The sequence below is a fragment of the Gallus gallus genome, chromosome 3 (assembly GCF_016699485.2).
Source record: "Gallus gallus isolate bGalGal1 chromosome 3, bGalGal1.mat.broiler.GRCg7b, whole genome shotgun sequence".
Classification (NCBI taxonomy): domain Eukaryota; kingdom Metazoa; phylum Chordata; class Aves; order Galliformes; family Phasianidae; genus Gallus; species Gallus gallus.
Window position 1 is genome coordinate 28,016,074 of NC_052534.1, and position 23,717 is coordinate 28,039,790.

Sequence of the window (23,717 nt, forward strand, 5' to 3'; positions counted from 1 at the left end):
AAAAAATATTTCATTGACATAAAATAAAACACCTGTTGATGGTCATTGTGAAGAAGGAGGCACTTTCAAGATCTCTCCAAATATCAGCACCTCTCCTTAAAGTCTGGGAGTCCAGAACATCTTCCCTCTGGGTAGCATACACACCATGCCAGTTTGAGTCTCCAGCTTTGGGAGAGGACACTGTGGTGAAGAACAAGCTCTGATTTTGTCTAGAGGGCTGAGTTTCTTTGATGCTTTTCAGTCTGAGTCAGTCATGGCAGTTGTACTGCTCTTATTCAGTTGTTAGCTTTTGGCAGTGGGCAAGGATAATGTATTCGTGCTGGTGTATTTAGATTTAACATCATCCTTGAGGGGAACTGGGTAAAGTGGATTGAGGCATCTGCAGATCCTGTAAACCACAGAGCTGTACTTAATTAGCTCAAACTAATTCAAAGAGACCTTTGCCATACCTCGTGCTCACTGAGCGCACATGGTGGCATGGTATAGTTTCTATGCTGTTGTCACTGATCTCTGTGTCCTTCTGGTTCTCCAACTGCAGACTCTGTGGAAGCAATGAATTATAGTAATCACCATGGACATAGTTTTCTGTTTTCTTGGCTGAAATATTGCTGTTTTCTTTTTCTGTTGCATTTCAGTTTTTCTTAACTTTTTCTGCTGAAGATATGAAGCTTGTACTTCTCTACTGAAGAACGCAACTACTTGTTTGCTTATGCAGGTGAATTTTTCATGTGTATCAGACTGATGAAATTTATAAGAGCTATCTTCTATTCACTCTGGGTGCCATTAATGCAATATGTTTTGCTTTGCAATGTTCTACAGGGCTCTTGGTCTTTCTTGAAGTCACACGTTTGTCTTTCCACCTCAAAGATTGAAATATCTTTCCAGCTGTTTCTGGAGTGCTAGATGATAAGAGCTGAATTTAAGAGGGAAAATTCTCATAGTGTTGGGCTTTGTTTTCATAATAGCCTGGCAGAAATTAAACATACAGACCTTTGGGATGTCTTGTAATTTGCTGAAAAATGCAGTCTGTTCTTTGAGGATGCTTATGAATGGTGAAGAAAGTGCTTCTCTTGCAGTATGAGAATATCTCTAATTGTTTCCCCTTGATTTTCCATTAAGGCATCTACATCTAAGGGCAAGGAAGAGTATATTGTACCCACTGCAAATAAATCAGTGCTATTAATTGCTGATATATGCAGTATGACCTTCAGAGCTAATACACAGCTGCTTCTAATATCAGAAATACTGGTTTAGAATGGGCAGTGCAGGGATCTGGCCCTGGATCAATGAAGGAAATGTCTTGAACAAATTGGGACCAGCGAGGTCAGTCTTCTAAAAAAACATAATTAAATTGGGCCTGAACTGGAAGGCTCACACATCAAAGACCTTCAGTGATCAAATGATTAGGGAATGAAGGAAGAGGGGGAGCAGCAGAAAGAGAAAAAGAACCAGGCAAGAGTGTGTGAGACGGCAGCTTTAGATGTGGTATCTGAGAAGCAGTGAGTGTTTAGAAGCAGAAAGAATGATATTTAGTCAAAGGCAGATTAAGCAAAAAAAAAAAAAAAAAAAAGAAAGAAATGTTTGAAATAAATACCAAGATGTGTTGGCACATGCTAGAAAGCAGAGCAAATAAGGAAATGAAGAACAATAAAGCATGCAGGAAGACAGTATTAGGAATGCAATGAAAAAATCCATGGGTAATGGAGCCTGTTGTTTGCAATATAAATTTAAATGCAGCATGTAGCATCTGGCTGCTCTTATCTGATAAGACTGTTGTTCTGTGAGTAGTTGGTGAGCAGAAACTGCACAGTGAAGCAGAATACATATTTGAAATATTTGGGGTTGTATGTTTTATTTTATTGCATGTTTTCCCTTCATTTTAATTTTAAGAGACTTCTTGTTTTTCTTTGCTACCTTAGCGCCAGTGAAAGGTGCTATATGGAGAGCCTGGGGGATTGAAAGCTTTTGTTTACTCATAAATAAACACAGCAGGAGTAGCAAAAAAAAAAAACAAACAGCTGTCCTTATCTTGCTTTCCACCCATTTTCCTTTACCCTCACCTGGAAGACTTCCCATCTTTCCTGGGACAAGGTCTCTGCAGACCAGTTCATGATTGACAGAAAAACAGTAGTCACTTCTATAGTTTTACATTCAAATCCTTCAGACAATCATCAATGTGAGTGAAATGTCCCAATATGCTTATGTTGTTGTTATTTGGAAAGTAATGGACTAGGAAGACTTCTAAGTCTGTTTGCTTTCACTGTGCTGATTGCCTTTGTATTCATTTGCACTGGTCAAGAGTTCTCCATAACCAGAAGAGTTAGAAATGCTCTCTACTATTTATTTACTCATTACTGGTGAAAGTTGAGACTTGAGAAAGTTGGTTTAAACAACCAAACTATCAGGAAAAATATCAGGAAAGCAGTCAGCACTTCTTCCAGGGCTGTCTGTGCTACTGGTACTTGGAACGGCAGAGTGCTGGGGACCAGAGTCCTTTCAGCCTTGCACAGGCATCCACAGCCTCTGGCTCCTGGTCACAGTGAGTCTTGGATAATAACGAACGAGTGGCCAGCCAGTGAAAGGGCTGTAAAAGCTGTCTCTTACCTGCAATATCCCTTTCTGTGCAATGACTTTCACATTAATAGCCTTTACACGCACACCGACTCCAGGTACATTACAAATAACTGGTATATTTATTTTATTGGAAAGAAAAGGAAAAAGTGAATCTTAGCTTAGGGCAAAGGTAGCTTAGGGCAAAGTCATCCAGGAGTTAGAAGCCAGATTTCTTCCCAAGATGTGAAGCCCCACCATTTGTGTTGGCACAAATCTAATTGTGCCAACACTATCAATGATGCCAGATTTGTGTTAAAAAAAGTGTAGAGTGACATAGTTTATCATGGAAAAATCACTTCATGAGGAGACAGTCTGAAAGTCAAGAGAGCTGGATTGTCTAGGAAGGATTCTGAGAGTAATATTGGGAGTGATATTTGAGCCAGATTGTGCTCTCAGTCATCTGTAAAAATGAGGTAGTAAAGGTATCTTCTGTGAAGTGCACAGAGGTCCTGATATGAAAGAACAGGTATTGTTGTCAGAAGTTCAGTTCTCCTTTCTCTCTCCTGTCCTGTGACATAATAATTTGGAAATATAACTACACAAGCAGATGCGACATCTTTAAAGCATACAAGTTTAAGTACCCACCCTTCACGTACTAGAAGTAATGGAAGTGAAGACCTTCAAAGGAGCAATTAATTATCCTCTTGCATAGGAATCAGTGACTAGACTACAAAGAGAAGATTTCAGACAAATCTTGTTCCATCCAAACTAAGTGAAATGTAGGAAAATACAGTTAACTTTGCCAGGCTGAAGAAAGAGCCTGGAGGTCGTGGAGGATGTATGTTAAGTCCTGCAATAGGACAACAGGGGTCCTGTTTTCTTCTCAGTCCTCTGCTGTTATTTTTCAACAAACCGTAAGCCAACCACAGCTACAAACCAGTGGGGTATACCTCCTGAAGCACAGGGCCTCCACTACTGAATGTTCTTGCTAACTTGTTTAGGAATCCTAACCTGGGGCTTTCAACAAAAAGATGAATGCAGTATCTTATGAGTGTGAATTTTTCCTGACTTGCTTCAGTTGGTCTTGCCCATGTTTCATAGCATCTCTAAATCTAAAAGTAACTTTCTGCATGCAATTAAATTTAGGAGAAACAACAAAAAAAGTAGCTTTTTATGTTTATGATTTTGTTTTGTTTTGTTTTCCCAAAGCATGACTCTTTACGTATAGTGTATACATGAAAGGAGAAATACAACATATGTTGCAAATAGAGAATACTGGATAGAGCTTGTTTCCAGGGCTAAATGAATGGTCAAAAAAAAAAAAAAAAAAAAGGCAACAAGTTCAGATTAAGGAGAGGATACCAGTTTTAATTAACTCCCTTTTCCTTTGATGTGGAAGGAAATAAGATTATATAAAGGTTTTTATAAGAATTAGAGAAAGCTAGGGGATAAAGAGCCACCTGTGGAATTGGTGTGATGACTGAGCAGAGAGGAGCTTGGATTCAGATGATGAGAACAGACTTTGAATATGACATCTCACATCATAGGCAATATCTCTGAGAAGGTTGCTCCTTAGTGCATTTGCAGTTCAAAACGAGTAAGAGAGAGAATAACTGATAACTTCTCTCCTGTGCTGATGAAGCAAAATGCAGGATTGCTCTAAAGAACCAGATAAATAAATGAACTAGATGCTTAAAAATAGAAAAGAGACTCATGAGTTTGTGGATTGAATCTGATGGAGACTGACATAAAGCACTAAAAATAGGAGGTAAAGATAAATGCCAGGGTGCATTAAATGAACAGAAGAAAATGAATGGACATGCAAATAGTCTGAGATAAAAATAAAATAGAAATTTCTAGTTAGTGCATTTGAAAATGGCTCTCTACACATTCTCTGCCCCTGTCACTGAGAAGTCACCATCCTACACAGATGTGGATGCACTGGAAACCTGTAGGAAACCAGTCTGAACTGTTGTTGGCTCAATGTATCCCCATGCCCTGGGAAGTTTATTATTTTATCATCTGACCTGGAGCCACCAGGTAGCTGCTCTGCTGCTTCAGGCTTCTCTAACTGCCCACCCATGGCTTCTCATCATCTGGCTTAGGCATTTCAGGGACAGTGTTTTGCTCTTGAAGAAAAGGCACACTGCATATAACAGATGTACAAATAGATGCACAAGTGTGAATGAAGTGGTGCTACCTAAGTCTCTCTGTTTACCAAATGCCTACATCTAGATTTTCTAAATAACTTCTTTCTTTGCAGTTTGTTTTTTGTATGCTTGCATGTAACTGACTGCATATCTAAATTTTGTACGTATTAATAGAACAGTCTGGTTGCTAAGCAGTTTTTTTTGTCTCAACAAATTAGGCAGCAAAAGGCTAAGATTTCCAGTCACTAAAGGCAGAATATGGCAAGTATGGTTTATTTCTCAGATAAAAACACACTTGTCAACAAAATCTAGCTATGATTTTTAAGGCTATAATGGGTCTTCTAATGAGTTCTGCCTCAGCTGGGTAACTTTATTGTTTGACCAGAAATTTTACCCGCTGATATGTATTTGTCCATGTTAACCAAACCTATTTGTGTGATTGTTACGGTTTTGTGAGACTACTTTAGGAAAGGTACGAAACAAATCATTCTGAATATTTCTTTCCAGTGTTGCTGAAATGTGACATTTTCATTTTGAAATCATGTGTGTTATGTGGGTATTTGCCTCAAGTAGCATAATTTTTAATGAATGAGTAAATCAATCCTGCCTATTGGATTTACAGTATACGACTGAGTTAATTCAGTAACTGCAATCAGCATTCAGAGACTGAACCACAAGCTTCAGGACAGATACAAATGAAACTGACCTTAGCACTGAAGGTAAACATCTTTTCCGAGTAAAAATTTCCATCTTCTGTAGCACAGGAGATTTAGGCTAATTGCTAAGTAGTGTTTTAAGCCTGTAGTTCTTTTACCCTGTTCTCTGTGTGCTCCCAGAATGAAATATTTTCAGTCCAAGTTTCAAGTGCTGTGATGCCATATCAGTCAAGGTCTAGGGGTTAAGCATAATGGAGTGATGGCGCCGTATCCTTTATGTAGAAACTCTCTTATTTTGTAAACTAGATCACTAAAAATGCTGAAATTTGTGCAGTGTGGCTTCAGAAACAGCAGCCACCACTATAGCAGCAGTGTAGTAATTCTGAACAGAATGAGGTTAAGATTGTTAACAAAAAAATCTCAGGACTTAAGACCCAGTGAAATGAACTGGAGCGGAGCATCCAGGTTCTCTGAGTGTTTTTCCATATCTGGATTGCCATCAGCACTTACCTTCCCAAGCTGCCTGAAACATACTTTTTTGTGGAACTGGTGGTAAATCTGTATTCCCAAGGACGTGTGTGCTTGAATGGGCTACTCTTCAACTGAGTTGTGTTGGGACCATAGAATGAGCTTGCTGCTTATTAGACACCAGAGAACCTGTACAGTTCAGTCCACCTTAAAAGCAAAAAGGCTTCTCCTCTAAAAACGATTAACTTCGGTTAAAGCCCTTTCAGCAACCAGGATATTAAAAGCATCTCTCTTCTATGTGGCTCATGATACATTATTTCCTTTGTAAAACTCCAGTAAAGCTACTAACATCTCTACTCCCTTCTTGAAACTCAGTCTGTATTCTTGAAATGCATGAGTAGTAAATATTTCTGAGGCTCTGTACTGCAAATTTTATCTGAAGTGATGAAAATGTCCCAAATGTATTGTGGGGAAGTGCCAGACAGGCTCAGAAGTACATGGAATATGTTCACTAAATTTTATTTTCTCAGGAAATGAATCTCAAAAGCTTGACTAATTTTGCACATTTTTCAAAACTAAATGGATTATAAGGATGTCTTCATTTCAGCAAGGTGCTAGTAAAAGTGAGGTAGGATCTAACAGACTTGCACCTGGTTTCCTCTTGGCTTAAGATCCCTTGCTGAATTTCCTAGGAAGAGGAGATGTAAGTGCTCTAGGGTCACTAAGGCTGTTAAACACACAGCCTATTCAGCAACCAGGGGTCTGCATATTTGGCACATAAGCTACATATTTCTCCTTGATCTAAACCACTTCAAAAGAAAAATAAAATTCTCATGTATGCACATATGGGAGCACATACACTTTTCCAAATGCCCTTTCCAGGGTGCTGCCTGCATACGACAAGAAGGTGACTCTAGGAAGGAAATTTTTAGCATGTATTTCAGGAGCTCAGCTAAGCACTAAAAATGAAAGCAAAACACTGATGTTTTTAACTGATTCTAAATTTTGTTTGATAACAGTTGGGATTACTGTTGTCTTTCCAGATTTACAATCTGTACACCTTCATGGACATGCTCACGATTGTTTTCTTTGGCCTAAGTAACAAAAAATGTGAAGAAATGCCTTGATTGCAGAGGTTAACCATGATGGAACAAGAGCAAACAGATCTGCTCTGCTCAAGTTTATGCAAAGTACTGCTTTCAGTGAAAGAAGTGCTATGTCTCAGTAAACTGGGAGTCCTGGAAAGATGAAAACTTTTATCTGTATTAAAGCTCTGAGGCTTCTGTTCCAGATACTATCAGTGTTACTGTCCTGTACTTCAGCAGAAAAGCTGCTATGAGATCTGAACTTCCTCTATAAAATCCTGCAGTGAATAGGGGTTTGTGGGTTATAAAGTGCATTCCACCAAGATCATAGCTTGGTGCTGCATGGATGCTCATGTTGCAACTGAATTACATCTGACCTGTCCCTGACCAGCCACACTTGATTATTTGAGCTTTTGATAAATGGATAGTTGTAGTCTTGGGAATGGTAAAGGAATGGGTAAAATTAGTGTTTAAAAGAAAGAAAAGACTGGAGGCAGGAAAAGATAAGTAATTATGAAAAGTGAGAATTTTTTTCCAAGAGATGCAAACAAAAAGACATAAGTTTTTCCAGTGAAAGACTGAAAGAGACCAATATCTTTCTCTGTGAGACAGCTCTGCAGAAGAAAATATTGGGTTATTTCCTTGGGAATTTTTTGAATGGATTAAATCAGACTTCATAAAGTGAGCTCTCTTGAAAATTGCTTCTTTATGGATTATACTTATCTCTGCTCCAGATCCAGTTTTCTGATATCCAGCCATGAAAGAAATATTCTCACATTTAAGGCCATCCTATGAGTTGGAGTTTCATTCAAATGAGTTTCATTTGGAGGCATATGCCTCGTTAGTAGAGCTCTTCCTAAACATGACCAAGCAAGGACTGCTTCCAGGCCTGGGAAGGACAGAGGAGATAGGATGGATCCTGAGTGGTTTGTAAAGGACAGAAATCCAATGAAATAAAGTGCATAAATGAACCTTGTGGTGATAGTATTGAAGAATATGTTGTACAAAGGGCAGCAAATGCACTAAAATTCACCAGGGCTGTGTTACTGCATGTTGTGGTTTAACCTGGCAGGTGGCTGAGCATCACGCAGTTGTTCGCTCACTCCCAGTGGAATGGGGAAGAGAATAAAAAAATAAATTCAAAAAAAAAAAAAATAGAACTTGTTGGTTAGGATAAAACTATTTACTAAGATAGAGAAAAGGAAAATGATATTAGTTATTACCACCCTTTGACTGATGCTCTGCTAGCCCCCTGAGCAGCATGAGAGAGCAATTAACTCCTGCCTCCCCACCCCTTCAGAACTCCTCCCACATGATGGAAAATCCCTTTGCCCAGTCTAAGTCAGTTGTCCTAATTCGGTTCCCTCCCAACTCTTTGGATCCTTCACTGAGGAGGGCTTTGGCTCTGTACCACACTGCTCAGCAGCAACTAGAAATGTCGGTATGTTATCAGCATTGTATTTCCCCTAGAATCAAAATGTTACATCACACCAGACACTGTGAAGAAAACAATTCCATCCCAGCTGAAACTAAGACACTATGGAAGCAATGTTGATCAAATTAATGCAGGTAGACCTTACTAAGGATAGCCACGATACCTGTAATAGTGTGTGTTTGTAAATGTTTCCTCTCTGTGATTTATAAAAGGTGGGATAGTTGGAGAAAGCAAGCATTTCACATGTTAATGCTACTATTTATTTTCAAGAAAGCCAGCTCCCCAAACGGCATAGCTAAAATCTAAGTTGCACTGTTTATATGTACAGCTGATGATACGCAGCTTTATCCCTAGAGGAATGCTAAAACCTAGTTGAACACAAAAGACAAAAGATAAATAAAATCAGTATTCTGATTGTGAACCTGTGAGCACCTACATACGACCAACTTTCAACACCTGAACAGTTTCAGAGATGTTCATGAAACTAGCAGTGGCTGAACAAAGCTGTTTCAATCTGCGCAGTCCTGAGGACAGATTCTGATGCAGAGGCGTTAGTCATCACTAGATGAATCAGGCATAAACCAACTGTATGGATCAGGGCGTACTGAGACCTCTACCACATAGTTAATGGAAATGTAAAGGATTAAGGAATAATTTTTGTCCTGAGGTGACTCAATCCCCTTTTACATGCTGTCAATTGCTTCAGAGAATACCCGTGAAGCTTCACCCACCACTGCACTCCTTCAAGCCTTGCAGCTACAGGGTAGACAGAGTGACAAGAGGTTCAGTGAATACAGAGATAAAGTGTGAGAAGGTTAAGAGGAAAAGAGTAGCTCCTAGGAAAAAAAATAATCCAATTCTTCCAAGAGCACCTACAAACCTGAAAAAAGTGTAACAACTCATCTATACATTCCTGGGAAGCTGTGTCCCTGTGTACTAGGAGATAGACTAATGAGAGCCACTACCCATCCACCCTCCTCTGTATTTATTTTTTTCTCCTAGCCTGCATACTGCAGTGGTACATTTCTTGTCTGACAGCTGCCTTGTACTTGGTGCTATGGTATGCAAAGGTTATTGGAATTTATATGCAAAGCTCAATGAATATAGAATTAAAAAATGCCTCAGAGGCATTCTTGAAATGAGATGCCAAATCTCAGAAGTTGTATCTTTATGAGGAAAATTTGAATACAAAACACCAAGGTTTATGACTCTTGCACATATTAATTCATACCAATATATGTTATAAGAGGACTAAAGAGACTATTTTTCATCTTGGTCTGAGAGAGAAATTGTGCCAGATTTACTGACTCGCTGTGAGAAATCTACTTTAGCTGGCTGATGGATACCTTTTAAATGTAAATCAGAATGGTTAGTTTATCACAGGGCTATCACTAACAGCCCGTAAAATGCTCGGTGTTACAGGTCACAGGAGATTTGGGAACACGGTGAACAACCCTACCGGCAAAAACAGACCCTAAACTTAACAATTCATATTCTGCTTTGTATGAGTGTTACCAGAACTGAAATCAAAACAATTTTTATTATACATCCATCTCCTTGGCAGCTACCAATTACCTTGACTCTGTTGGAGAGACTAGATTTTAGAAGATAGTCATATAATAGACTCCCATATTCTTTCCATGTCTGTGGCGTAGGTGTTTTGCCTTTCTGGAGGGGAAAGAGAAAAGCAGGCTGTCCTGCAAAGGCCCCAGATGTTCTCTTTAAAGAGTCCTGCCCACAACAGTTCTTTCCAATCTGCTGTTTGTCAACACGTCGGTGTGCATCCTATTTGCTGTGTCATGATTTTGTCACGTCAGGACAGGCTCAGAAGCTTGAAGTACAGATGCTGGCAACAGATCACAAAGGCTAGAAATGTCCTCTTCAAACAAACAGAATTTACATTAATATTTTCAAATGCAGTTGACAACCGGAGTGACAATAGCGATGATATTTGCATTCTGGTACAGATGTTACTGATTTGTTCTTCTGCTGGTAAAAGCAAGTAATGTGCTCTCTGCCTCTTTTTCTTGCACACATGCAAGCACACACAGACAGATGACGAGCTTTCAATCCATCCACAGATGGTTTCCCCATCAGGGCTTACTTTGCCGTTTAGATCTCCTGCTTCATAGTCTCCTCTCGGTGTTGCAGTCCCTATTTTCTGTAATTAAATTCTGTTCCTCCCCCCAGTTTTTCTTTTATAAATGCTTTTCATTCTGATGCTTAGAGTCAACTGTCTCCCCAAAGCTCTGTGATATTTAACAGCATCCGGAAAAAATGTGGTTAGAGAATTGGGACACTTAAAGGAGACGCTGCTCTCCTAAGTGTGCATTCACATTTATGAATAGATATTTAGAGGGTGGGAATGTAGATGAAGGAGAAGCACTGAAAGGGCTTATTACTAATTAACTGTATCTATTTCTCCCCCTTTTAAACTGCTTTTTTGTTTATAATTTCAGCTGGTAGGGTAATGTGCTAAATTAAAGCTGCAGAACACAATTATAATTAAGATTCAAAAAGCCAAATGCCTGTTAGTAAACTATTAATTGATAATATAAAGGATATTTACAGCATTTTGCTAAGTGTGCTGCAGATTTGCATCAGTAACTTACTTGCTTATCTCCAAACATTTTATTCAGTAGCCTTTTATTTACTATTGGGGGTAAAAAAATAGTCTTCTCAAGCCATCCTTTCTAAAAGTACTTTGCTTTTATCTTGTTTGCAAAGTTCATCCAACATAGATGCTTCAATCCTTTCCTCTCCTAAAGAACAGCAATAGTGTTGTTTAGTTACTGGCACTTGCCATGCAGAAAACCCTGGCATAACTGAACTACCATGCATAGTTCAGCAATCACAGCATCTTGCATTTCTACAGCTCCATGTTACTCCATGTTCTAGGCAGGAGAAACCAAACCATCTTACCTGTGAGAGGAAGCAGCTGCTTTTGTGTGCAGCCCCAAACACAGGGCTCATGTTATTGTTTCTTTCACAGGGAGGGGGGGAAAATGGTTCTAATAGTTAAAAAACATTGACCGAGGTGATAGATTTTCTTCTCTGTTTGGTGTGCGTTACTGCTGGATTAAAAACTGACCTTCATAAATTATTTTCGCTTTACAAAACATCTGCATAACTCTCGTTTCTGCTGTGGGATGAAATATAAATAACGACACCATGACTTTTCTGTGAAGTGTGTCTCTAGTGTCATGTGTTTGCTAACATTTCAGTGGCTTCATATTACTAATTATTAAACCTATGAGACATTGCACATTATCCTGTCACATGTACAGCAGTAACAGAACCAGCTTAGGCACAGGTGACTATCTACCACCTATAAAATGCAGGGAACAGCAGGACTTTACATCTCACATGCCCACTGAGGAGACCATCACGAACTCCTCGCAGCAGGTGGCACAGGAGGTGGATTGTTGTTATTCAGCAGAAATGGCAGTGAGCTGTAGGGGTATGGAGATCATCTCTATATGTGTACTAAGAGCAGCCCTCTGTGTCATGCCTCAGGGAAATCCAGCAGTGTCATCTTGGAAGGTCAGCACTAGAGACGCAGCTGATTAAGCATGGGGATGCCTCACGTCTTATTGTGCTGAGGGCTCCTCCCAGCCACAGTCAGCCCTCGCAGTCAGCCTGTAAATCACAGAATCACAGAATTGTAGGGGTTGGAAGGAATCTTTGGTGAAAGAATCTAGTCCAACCTCTCTGCTAAAGCAGGTTCTCTATAATAGGTCGCACGGGAAAATGTCCAGACAGGTCCTAAATAACTCCAGAGAAGGAGACTCCAATAATTTTGTTTATTTTTCAAAGAAACATACTTTACAGTTCAAGCCAGAAAAGTGTATAAGAGCTGGGGGGAGGGGTGAGGAGGAGATAATGATACAAATAAAAATGAGTGGGAAGCAAGGCACAGCTGTGGGCATCATGAGGAGCTCTGCTGTGATTACAATAGGATGGGCTGTAGTGTGAGAGCATGCAGGAATCAAAAAGCTTGCAAGAAGCCCAAGGTAACATGTTTTCCCTGCTTCTCTTCTCTTTAAAGTTATACAATGTCATCTTTCCTGTAGATTGGCAGAGCATAGGGTGATTCCAGGTGATGATTATGCAAGAGATTTCTGCTTCCTAAGCTGCCTATCCTGAATTTTATTAGGGGTGGGCAAGTGAACTGACTTGCCCCAGGACTCACCAGATAATTACATGGTCATTAAGAACCCTATCACTGAAGGGTAAATAGGTGGTTATTTTTATCCATAAAATCAGCTCTTTCAACTCTAAGATTAATTCCACATTTTTATGCAGCAATATGTAATTACTATAAGACAGCTTCTACCCTCAAAGAGGAAGGCACTATTCCAAGTGAAATTTTTCATAGTTTTAAATAAACCTTGCAACCTGACAGCAAGATTTGTCCTCTACCTAATAAAAATTATAAAACTGTAACAAGAGAAAATACGGTTGCAATAATCATTAGCAGGCAGAAGTTCCAAGAACTTCTATTCTGTTCAGTTTTGGAATCAAACACACATTTTTAAGAAACAAATGCATGACTTGGGGAAATGCTGCTGTAACAACCTTCTCATCTCAGAGTGTTGACTGCTGTGAAAGTGGCTCCTGAGAGAAGGCACTGGGTAATGTCTCCAGAAGTAGATATCAGATAAAACATAGATGAAGGGTACCTGTATTATAACTGCTGATGCTCCTTGTAACTCTTCCCATTTCTTGCAGGTACTGCTACGTGATTTACCATGGAAAAATTGCTCTGTGGCATCCTGGTGTTTGGAATGGCTGTCATGGTCAACGCTTGTCCCAAATATTGTGTCTGTCAGAACCTGTCTGAGTCGCTTGGGACTTTGTGTCCCTCGAAGGGTCTACTATTTGTACCGCTAGACATAGATCGAAGGACTGTTGAGCTTCGCCTTGGGGGAAACTTTATTATTAATATCAGCCGACAGGATTTTGCGAATATGTCTGGGCTCGTTGACCTCACATTATCCAGAAACACCATCAGTTATATACAGCCGTACTCTTTCACTGACTTGGAGAGCCTTCGGTCTTTACATCTGGACAGCAACAGGCTGCCTGACATTGGAGAAGATATTTTGAGAGGCTTAATTAACCTTCAGCACTTGATTTTAAACAACAACCAGCTAACCAGCATCTCTGATGAAGCCTTTGAGGATTTTTTGCTGACGTTGGAAGACTTAGACCTTTCCTACAATAACCTCCGAAGCATTCCCTGGGAATCTATAAGGAAGATGATAAACTTGCACCAGCTCAGTTTAGATCATAACCTGATAGACTATATTACGGAGGGGACGTTTGCAGATCTTCAGAAATTAGCCAGATTGGATCTAACATCCAACAGACTTCAGAAGCTTCCCCCTGACCCTATCTTTGCCAGATCTCAAGTAATTCCATTAGCTGTTACCCCATTTTCTCCACCTTTGTCTCTTAGCTTTGGGGGTAACCCACTGCATTGCAACTGTGAGCTGTTGTGGTTGAGGAGACTTGACAGGGATGACGATATGGAAACTTGTGCTTCTCCTCCAGGTCTGAAAGGAAGGTACTTCTGGTATGTACGGGAGGAAGAATTTGTTTGTGAGCCTCCTCTTATCACACAACATACTCACAAGTTGTTGGTTTTAGAAGGGCAAACTGCCACACTGAAATGCAAAGCCATTGGGGATCCCACACCCATCATTCATTGGGTGGCCCCAGATGACCGCCTCATCGGAAACTCTTCAAGGACATCTGTCTATGACAATGGCACCTTAGATATTCTCATCACTACATCCAAGGATTATGGGACTTTCACATGCATAGCAGCCAATGCTGCTGGAGAATCCACTGCAACAATAGAGCTCTCAATTGTTCAGCTCCCTCATCTCAGCAATGGCACAGGCCGAGCTGCCCCACCAAAGTCCAGACTTTCAGACATCACCAGCTCCAGCAAGTCTAATCGAGGGGAGACAAAAGGCCCACCAGAAAGGGCTGTCCTGGTGTCAGAAGTGACCACTACCTCAGCTTTGGTGAAGTGGACAGTGAGCAAGTCGGCCCCCCGGGTAAAAATGTATCAGTTGCAGTATAACTGCTCGGATGATGAAGTCCTGATCTACAGGTAAATGCAATTGCTATTTTGTCCTCTGAGGATGGCAGGAGGAGGATATAAAATCTTTTATTCATTGGTCACTGATTTGAATTTGAGCTGAGATAGATATCAGTACTACTGCTAGTGGTGTCTGATAAGTCTGTGTTTCATTTGTCAATCTGTTGGATTATCTGTTGGTCTGCTCATCACTATTATGTCTGTTTTGTACCATACATTACAAGTCTCTATAGTATTCTCTAACAACTACTGTTTTCAGTAACATGTCCAATTTAGGAAAACATAATAGTACCTCAGTTGGTATCCTCGTTACAAGTCTTAACAAAGAAAGCAAAACTTGACAGGCTGGAAGTCAGAAGTTTCCCTTTCCACCTCCTGTAGGTGGAATTGAAACATACTACTGTGAGAGGAAGCAATGTGGGAGGAAGTTTGTGCTGTCTACCCATAACACAGGCTCTAATTATTCAGCAATTCAAGATTCAGGGTTGTTAACAAGAGATTTTTCACCCATTTGAAATAGCTTGTTTCTAACTTCACTAACATCCATTTTGCACAACTGTAATTGCTGACAGCTTTGGAGCATTTAATGTTTTATACCATATTAAATACAAGAAGAGAGAGAGAAAATTTTGAAAGCAAGCCCCGAATTCATTAAGTTCTTCCAGTTCTGCAACTTCTTTGACTTCTAATGATGTAAAACAAGTGTTCCTCTTGCAATGAACCTAACTATGAAAAAGAAAGAAGTCAATTTTCAGGATTAAAAATGGGTAGGAAGCTGCTTAACAGAACAGAAAAACAGTGTTACTGCTTTTTCCTTCTGTCTGGGAGGAATGATTGATGTAGCATGCTCACGCTAATGACAAATCCCTAGAATCCAACCTTGTCTGCTTTGCTATTTCTCTTTCCAGCTTTTCTGCTTCTGTATACACACATCACGCGCACTGAGCTAAAGTTTGTCTTTATATCTATATCTTGGATATCTATTTATATCTATATCTTGGATATATATTAGCTACCAGCAGAAGTCAGAATCAAAGGGTGAAATAGAACCAAACACATAAATTCCTATAGCTTTGAAAGAATTCTGACGCCAGGGAAGAAAAACTGGATCTGTTATTAGAACACTGATGTTTGGGTTTTGACTCTAATTGAGAGCAAACTTTGTCAGAAGAGTATTTATTCAAATACTGAAAATAAATGTGAGGAAACTCAATTCTGCTAACTCTCATCACTCAATTATAAAAATACGTTGAAATAAATCAATTATCAGCTGGGAACTATTTGCCTTGCTTTAGCTAATACACTGTGAAACAATCAGTTTGAGACTGGTATCTATGTAGAGTTAAGTGAAATGAAAGAATAAGATAAAACTAGGTAATATTAGAATATTTAGAATACAATCAAAGAAACTGTGCTAGTTTTTCTTAAGGCACAACTTTTGGAAAGTACTTAGTAGCATTTAAGATCCTGTGCCCAATGCAGGTCTGCAAAAAGTACTCTGAAGGATGTGTATAGTCATGTGAAAATGTATAGTCAATTTGGTGCAGAGAACAGGAATATCCCTGCAACTGAAAAAAGAAGCTTGTGGAGGTTGTCAGGCATTGGAAGTGATTGGATGTGTTGATTTGCTGTGAAGTGGGTAGCCAGGGTAAATAAAGCAGTGCAGAAGTGAAGTCATGCAGAGGTGAGAGAGTTGAAGAGGTGAGAATCGGGTGCCATGGGCAGAAACAGATGCCATCTTGCTTGCCTGATCTGGTGGAATAAGAGGCTGTCTCAGCGAGTTTTTCGCCCTGTTGCATTATTTGGTTATAGCTCAGTTTTCCAGAAGCACAGTGAGGACATTTCTATTTTCATAAATCTCCCATGGGGGCTTTTTGAGGATTCATGGATAATGTGTAGCTCTTTTCATTCACAACTCTCAGAAGTGCTTCACCAAAGAAAACAAATTTTATTTCTCTATATTTTGCACTGGGGGAAAATGAAGCATAGGAAGATGAAATGAATTGTCCAGCATCTGAGAGTTAATCAGTGGCACTTATATGCATCAAAACCAGCTCTTATGACTTGCAGCCAGGGAACCACATCGTCCCTTAGAGTTAATTAACTAAAGTTATTTTGCTTTAATTGGTCAGATGCATGTCACTGCAATGTGTGTGTAGAAAAACACAAGGGAAAAGGATTTCTACAGCATTCTGCTCTATAAAGTGCTGTGTATGTGCTAAATGGGATGCGATACTGCTTAGCTACTAAAATGATGGGCACCTAATGTATGTTCAAACACAGTGGTGTGCCAGGACTGATGCCCACTGGCTGTGCTGCCTTAGGAGCAATACTGCCTAGCAAGGACAAAATGTCTTATGCACAAGACAAAAGTTTGCTTTATTCTCCACTCAGCATTTTTCATGGGCTTTGTACTCATAGTTAAGGATTGAAAATCAGTTCTTCCTGCTTCTTGGTCATCACATCCTCACAAAACCTTTCTCTGCTTCCATCCCAGCTTTGGGTTTCCTTTTGCAGGAGCTGCAGATGGTTCAAAGGGGACCACAACAGAATGTAGTGGCCCCATGAAAATTCAGGAGTGTGGGAAATAGTGACAGATATTTTCTGTTGGGCCTCCTGATTTCACTGCTGAACTGGTATCAGAATCTGAAGTTTAGTTCTTAATACACCAGTGCCATCATACTGAGTATTAATGGAAGGAACACTGTTTACCTATTTCCTCCATCTGACCTTCCTTTGTATTTGCCACTGCTGAATCTAGCAGCAGGATCTTTTTCATTTCAGTGAATGCTGGATGCATGTTTCTGATACTGGTCTAATGAACAGAGGTCTCAATCAGCACTTCGTTCCACATGACTTCTCAGTGAGAAGGATAAACCCAGAGGGAAGGGAGCAGCAGCTTTTGCAAATGTCTGAAAGGCAGTTCGGTCCATATTAACTTGCAGTGACAACTACTGCCCCTAACTTTGTCACAAAATAAATAACAAAGGGTGCTATATGTTACTTTTTCATTATCATTGGCAAAAGGGAACACATCTTCTTTTATGGAACATGTACTTAGCTACGTGTGGAATCTCAGTGCTTTTCTTTTGTACTTTGATCTGTGTCTCTATGGGTAAAAATCCTACAGGAGGGTTGCTGGGGTTGTATATCACACACAGGTAAACACCATAGCTTTACTGATCTATATGTGGTCTCATAGAGCTCTTCCTCTAACATGTCCTTGCACTGCTTTTAGTAATCCTGTCATCAAGACAATTAAATACTTCAATCTAGAACCCAACTAAGATTCCTCTCTCTAGGAGACTGGGAGCAAAAGAAAATATTTTGGTATTCTAGAGGGTCCTGCTGCCATCCAGAGGGACCTTGTCAGGATGAAGATATAGGCTGACAGGAACCTCATGAAATTCAACAAAGGGAAATTCAAGTTTTTCCCCTGAGGAGGAATTAATCCCACAAGCCTAGGGTTCACCAGGCTAGAAAGTAATTCTGCAGGAATAGACCTGAGGGCTGTGGTGGACACCCAGCTGACCATAAGGCAGCAATGTGCCCTTGAGAAAAGCAGGCTAATGTTATTCTGGACTGCACTAGGAAGAGTATTGCCAGAAGGTCCAGGGAGGTGACCTTTTCCCTCTGCTTGGCATCGGTGACAAAACTTGGAGTGTTTGGTCCAGTCCTGGGCTCTTCAGGGTAAAAAGCAAAAGGCCTTGACTAAGGGAGTGGAGTGCCTGACAAATAAGGACATATTGAGAGAGCTGGAACTGTTCAGTCTGGAGAACAGAAGGCTCAGGAATGATCTCATAAATGTGTATAAATAACCGAAGGGAGGGTGAAAAAAAGACAGGCTCTTCTCCCTGTTGTCCAGTGACAGGACAAGAGGCAATAGGCACAAACTGAAACATGAGGCTCCATCTGAACATCAGGAAACACTTCTTGCTGTGAGCAAGTACTGGCACAGGTTGCCCAGAGAGTTTGAGTATCCATCCTGGGTGATATTTAAAAGCTATCTGCACATGATCCTGGACAGCCTGTGGGAGATAACACTGCCTGAGCAGTGGGTTTGAGCCAGATGGCCACCAAAGATCCCTTCCATCTCAGCCATTCTCTGCCTCTGTGAACTGTAAGATTAATTACATTTCTGATTATCTTTGTTTTTTCAAAACTTCTCCCCACCTATACCAGTGCCTCCTGTTAGAAATCTGAAAGACTGAATCTTGCTAGGAGATTGTGAGGTGCAAACAACCAATGGTTCAGTGATCTTCCAGCTTCCCTCCCCCACAGAGCAAAAGAAGGTGTTCTCACTGCAGCCAGTAGTACAGCACAACAGGTAGAACTATCTGTTGACACTGTGAGCTAATCACAGAAAACTTTTTTTTTAGATTTCCTTCCAGAAAAGCACGATACAATTTGCAAAGCACAGAGCCAAGTGACTGTGGGTATGCTTGGAGATTTATGTGCTTTTAAGTGCAGCAGCTTTTCCATTCTTTCATCATCTTTTTGTAATATAAATCACTCTTACACAGACACAACTGACAGTAAATGCGTATTGTTCTCATCCATTTTAGCCAAGACCAGAAGTCTGTTCCAAAATACTCTAAATCACTTCTTATTTGATGGAAACAACAACAAGTAATTGCCATGAATGCAGGAAGAGTAACCCATATCCAGGAGAGATAGGGAATGGGAAAAGACCAGATGCCTGTCCTTAGGCTTAGACATAACGCTGGGGGCTCCGTTCTACCACAGAAAGCCTACCTACTTCTGGGAATGTTAGGAGTACAATCTTCCTTGGTTTGGATTCCCCTTTCAAAGTCACTGTAGATATTTAGGAGCATCAGATTAATCACTGGTAGAACTCAGGCACGTGCATGCTTAACATATTTTTAATACGGGATTGAACTAAGATAATGAACATTTGGAAAACAGGCTCTTTGAGACCGAGTTTCCCATCTGTAATGGGTGACAGCACTATCTTGACTCATGGGGATAAGCACCTTAGAAAATATTGTGCAAACAGGAGTCCACATAGATTAATAGGAAGGCTCTCTTTAAAGACATTGTGTGGCAGCATCAGAGATAGTAATAAATGATTAAGACACAGCATTACATAACCATAACACTTGAATTAAGTAAGACATCTGGGGGATGGAGATTGTGTCTTTTTTATGTGTGGTGTGCCCTCCATGATGTGGGATCACTTCTCAGTATTGGCCACCAGGCACTGGTGTAATTAATAAATGCACCATAATTTAGAAGATGAATAAATCTGCAAGTGTTCTGTAGAACTTCCTAGGTTGTAGTGAGCCTGCTGGCTGTGTTTTGAATTAAAGCACTGATGTAGCCACTTAAAAATGTGTATCTGAATTGTGACACAGCTGTTAGATTTATGAGAGATTTAGGTTCTGTTTTATTTTGTGGTATTTCATACTAAGAGTAATAAAAACATCTGCACAAATTAAGAATTACTGTAGCACTACATACTTTCTAGCTTATAAATTCACCACTGGAAAAAAACAAAACAAATTTTACATATTTCTGAAAGCTTACTTTTTCCATATATATTTTATGTAGCAGGCAATTTAAGCAGTAAAATATGAATAAACATCTCCACAGCTTCAGCCTATTTAAACAATGGTTCCATGGGTTTGATTACTTAAACAATATAATATTGATTTACATTTACACAGCGCCCTTCACTGCAGGTGCTTTACAGACTAACTGAACAGAGATCACTCCACTAACCATTGCAATCGTGTCACCTCTCTGTTAAATATTAGCAGCAGTTTGGCAGTCAGGTGATAGTGCAACTGCATTTTATGAGCAAATAATAACTTTAGCGCTCGCACTTACGAATACTCTTACCTAAGGTAGGAAGAAACTAACTGAATTCAAATCTCCCACAGCTTAGTGGAATAAATATACATATACGTTCTTCTATTCCACTGTGTTTACAGGCTGCCCAGAGAGGTTGTGGGTGCCCCGTTTCTGGAGGTGTCAAGACCAGGTTGGATGGGGCCCTGGGCAGCCTGAGCTGGTGTGAGGCAGCCCTGCCCATGGCAGGGGGTTGGAAATGGGTGGGCTATGAGGCCCCCTTCAACCTAAACTGTTCTGTGATTTTATGACTCTAAGACATGCTTAATGGCTAAGGTGCTGCAAACTTCAGAAATATCTCAGGTGTGCAAGGGAGTTATGTGCAACAGTAGAACAACACTGAACACCACACTATGCATCTTCAGAAGATGTACCACTGTTTAGACTGCTGTTTCTGACAGCAAAAGCCTGCTGTGTGGAGGCCTACCAGCTAATGACTGAGAACAGAGGAAGTCCTGTTCCTTTGTTAGGGCAAATCTCAACAGCCTGATACTGTTATAAAGCATGATTACATTATTTTTGCTCTGACAAAAGTTAAAAATACATAATTCTGGCAATTTTAGAGAAGACAGAGGTATAATTTCTTCTGCAAGTCCTGACCATCTGTCTTTACTCAAGATTTGGACAGTGGGTTCATAAAGATGAAGGCATATAAACACCTTTCATTCTTTACCCTCCTTTTCTGTTGCATCCTTGTCTCAAACCTTGGAGGACTGAACTGTCCTCCAAAGTTCAGAGATGATAAAAAACTAACTCCTCAGCCTCAACATGTGAGCTGAGCTATTCCAGTAGCACTGTATCCAGGATACAAGCCTTTATTTGGTCAAAGCATTTATATATTTAAACACTGGATAAAACAACTGTTGGTATAGAGGACATCACATGAAGATATTAATCATCATGTATTAATCATTTGCATTTGACAGGCTGAGATAGCAACTATATAAAAATAAAGATGTGAAGTCACAGTTCCAAAGGGAAGAAATTCCTCTAGGCAGAGCAAGAGAAAGTCTGACATGGTTGATTGGTGCTTCAGGTCCTTTGAGAGTGGTTTGCCGCAGTAGTGTGCATTGACTTCTAGAGCATCTGCAGCACGTGCAGCCTTCCTGAATGGCTTCAGACATGATAGAGAAGCTGTTTCACAGAAGCATGTGTTCTGGGACTGTGCAGTTTTGTTGGCTTCTGCTGAAAAATTTCCATCTAGTTCTTTAATATTTTCTCTCTTGCTAGGAGAAATACAGTGACAGAGCTCTTTCTTTTTCTTTCTTTTATTCTCTTTCTGTTTTATTTTGTTTTGTTTTGTAATTCTTTCCCTTGAAATATAAAATGCCTTTGAGGAACAGCAAAGAAAATTGGGTGAAAATGACAAAAATTACATTTATTACTGGATCATAAAGTAGGAAATAAAAACATAAAATATGAAATAAGTATTAGTAGGATGCAAACGCAAAATATAAAATTAAATAAAAATTAAATGAAAATAGATGTACATCTTAAAATCGTCCCTGAATTTGTCATAGATTATTGCGATGAACTGTCATCCATCTGATACTCATACAGCAACTAATGAAAAAAAGGAAATTTGGTCAGAAGCAGTCCATCATGAGCAGAAGCTGACCATGCAAATGCTACCTAGGCCAATATTTTGCTTGATAAATGACACATACAGTCAAAATACTAAGTAGTCGTTTATCCTTGAAGGATATAAGTCCCTTTGTGTGTGCATGAGGAGCATATGAGGGCATGTAAAGAAGGAATTTGTGACTCTAGCCCACAGAGACTGGTGGGACAGCACCTTTTACTAATTTCAAGGTATTCCCATTTCATTTGAAGTTTAACAACAGTCACATAACATTTAGTGAGGTAAATGGATGGTTTGTGTTTTATACCTCTGGCCCTGAGCTCCGCCTCAGGAGTTGAATACAAAGGCAAAGAGCCTGATTCTCACCTCAGACCCTGTTGTGCTGCTGGGAAGTATCCCTGCCGCAGTCAGGGCTGTTGCACAGGGTGGGAGTGAATTCAGAACCCATTTTCAGCATGAGGCAGCAGTACCCTTGTTTTATCTCTGCTGCTAATTATTTATTAGAGCTCATCAAAGGCTTAGCATTTTTTCTTGAGGGGAATTCACAATGAGCTAATGCTTGCCCATAACATCTGCCACATCCCCTCTCTTAGCTGCTCTGAATCCAAATGCCAGGAGCTGTCTCCACCCATCACTGCAATAGTGAGCTACACATTTGATGCCAAAATGAACTATAGAAATAAAATTTTGATTAAGATTCAGGTGAGTCAACATTTTGATGTCTAAATGAAAAGTGTTAATATATTCAAATTCATACCATTCATGAATATTAACAAGCCAGAACACAGCTGCACAGCTACCACTATCTTTGCTATTTTAAATCTGGGACAGATTTATAGCAGTTCATACGCTGCTCCACACAAAAAAATAAAATAAAAAAAAACACTGATGTCCATTGCTGACTGCCTAAGGGTAACAACCTGCCATGTCATTTATAGTTATACAAAGCAATAATAGCACTAACAGTTACTAACATTAACTAATTAAATATTTGACTGAAGGCTGAAGTCAAGACCCTTAGAAATGGGTAACCATCATTGACTCTGCTGGGCTTTAGGTCAACTTGAAAAGCTTGTGTTTTAGGAATTATTGTTATTTTCTAGAGAGACAGATATGGAAAGAAAGAGGTTAAATATCTTGCTCAAGGTGATTCAGTAAGGTAGTGGAATAAACATGCCTCCAGAAACACAGGTGGAAGAAGTCCTCATTTAGCTTTCAGTACATTCTCATAAAGTCCTTCCTTGCATTTCAAATATGATAATTTCCCCTTCTCCTGTCATGATTTGGGAAAATACAGCAATCTTTATGTTGTTACTGTAGCTAAATATATGTTATAAAACTATTTGAGTTGGGAAAGACATCTTCAATAGCACCAATATTAGATCAGAGCTCTAACAGTACAGCATGTACCTATACAACAGAGGATTGTCCTCTCCTTAAAGGAATAGTGCAAATAACGAGGCTGTATTTCCTCCACAGTTTAAATGTATAAATAATGCACATTTAATGCACAAGAAAGATGATCCACTTGTCTAACTTCTACATGTGGTGTCTGCAGCAGATTCACAGTGCTCCTGTCTTTCCAGTGCTTATTCATTGACTTCCAGGTGGTGCAGGAGATCCACCGCTCTAATTGGTTCCTCGTCTTGGGTCACTGTTGCAGACATTTGAGTCCTTCCAGGAGATGTTGAAAAACTATCAGTGATCAGAGTATGACCACTACAGTTCCCCTCTGAGGTCACAGGAAGGCTTTTTACCCATTTCAAAGCTTTGTTTGTTTTAGATTTTGATTCTGGAGGTATTTG

General features: G+C 39.8%; 1 protein-coding gene across 2 annotated transcripts in view; it reads left to right on the forward strand.

The window, feature by feature from the left end:
• The window catches only part of LRFN2 (leucine rich repeat and fibronectin type III domain containing 2), a 146,289-nt gene that overhangs the window by 94,209 nt on the left and 28,363 nt on the right, over nt 1-23,717 (forward strand). For both annotated transcript variants that reach the window (XM_015283807.4, XM_046939307.1), the window contains exon 2: nt 13,079-14,471. In XM_015283807.4, the coding sequence (XP_015139293.1) occupies nt 13,099-14,471 (1,373 nt within the window). In that variant the 5' untranslated portion in view covers nt 13,079-13,098. The remainder of the gene's footprint in view (nt 1-13,078; nt 14,472-23,717) is intronic.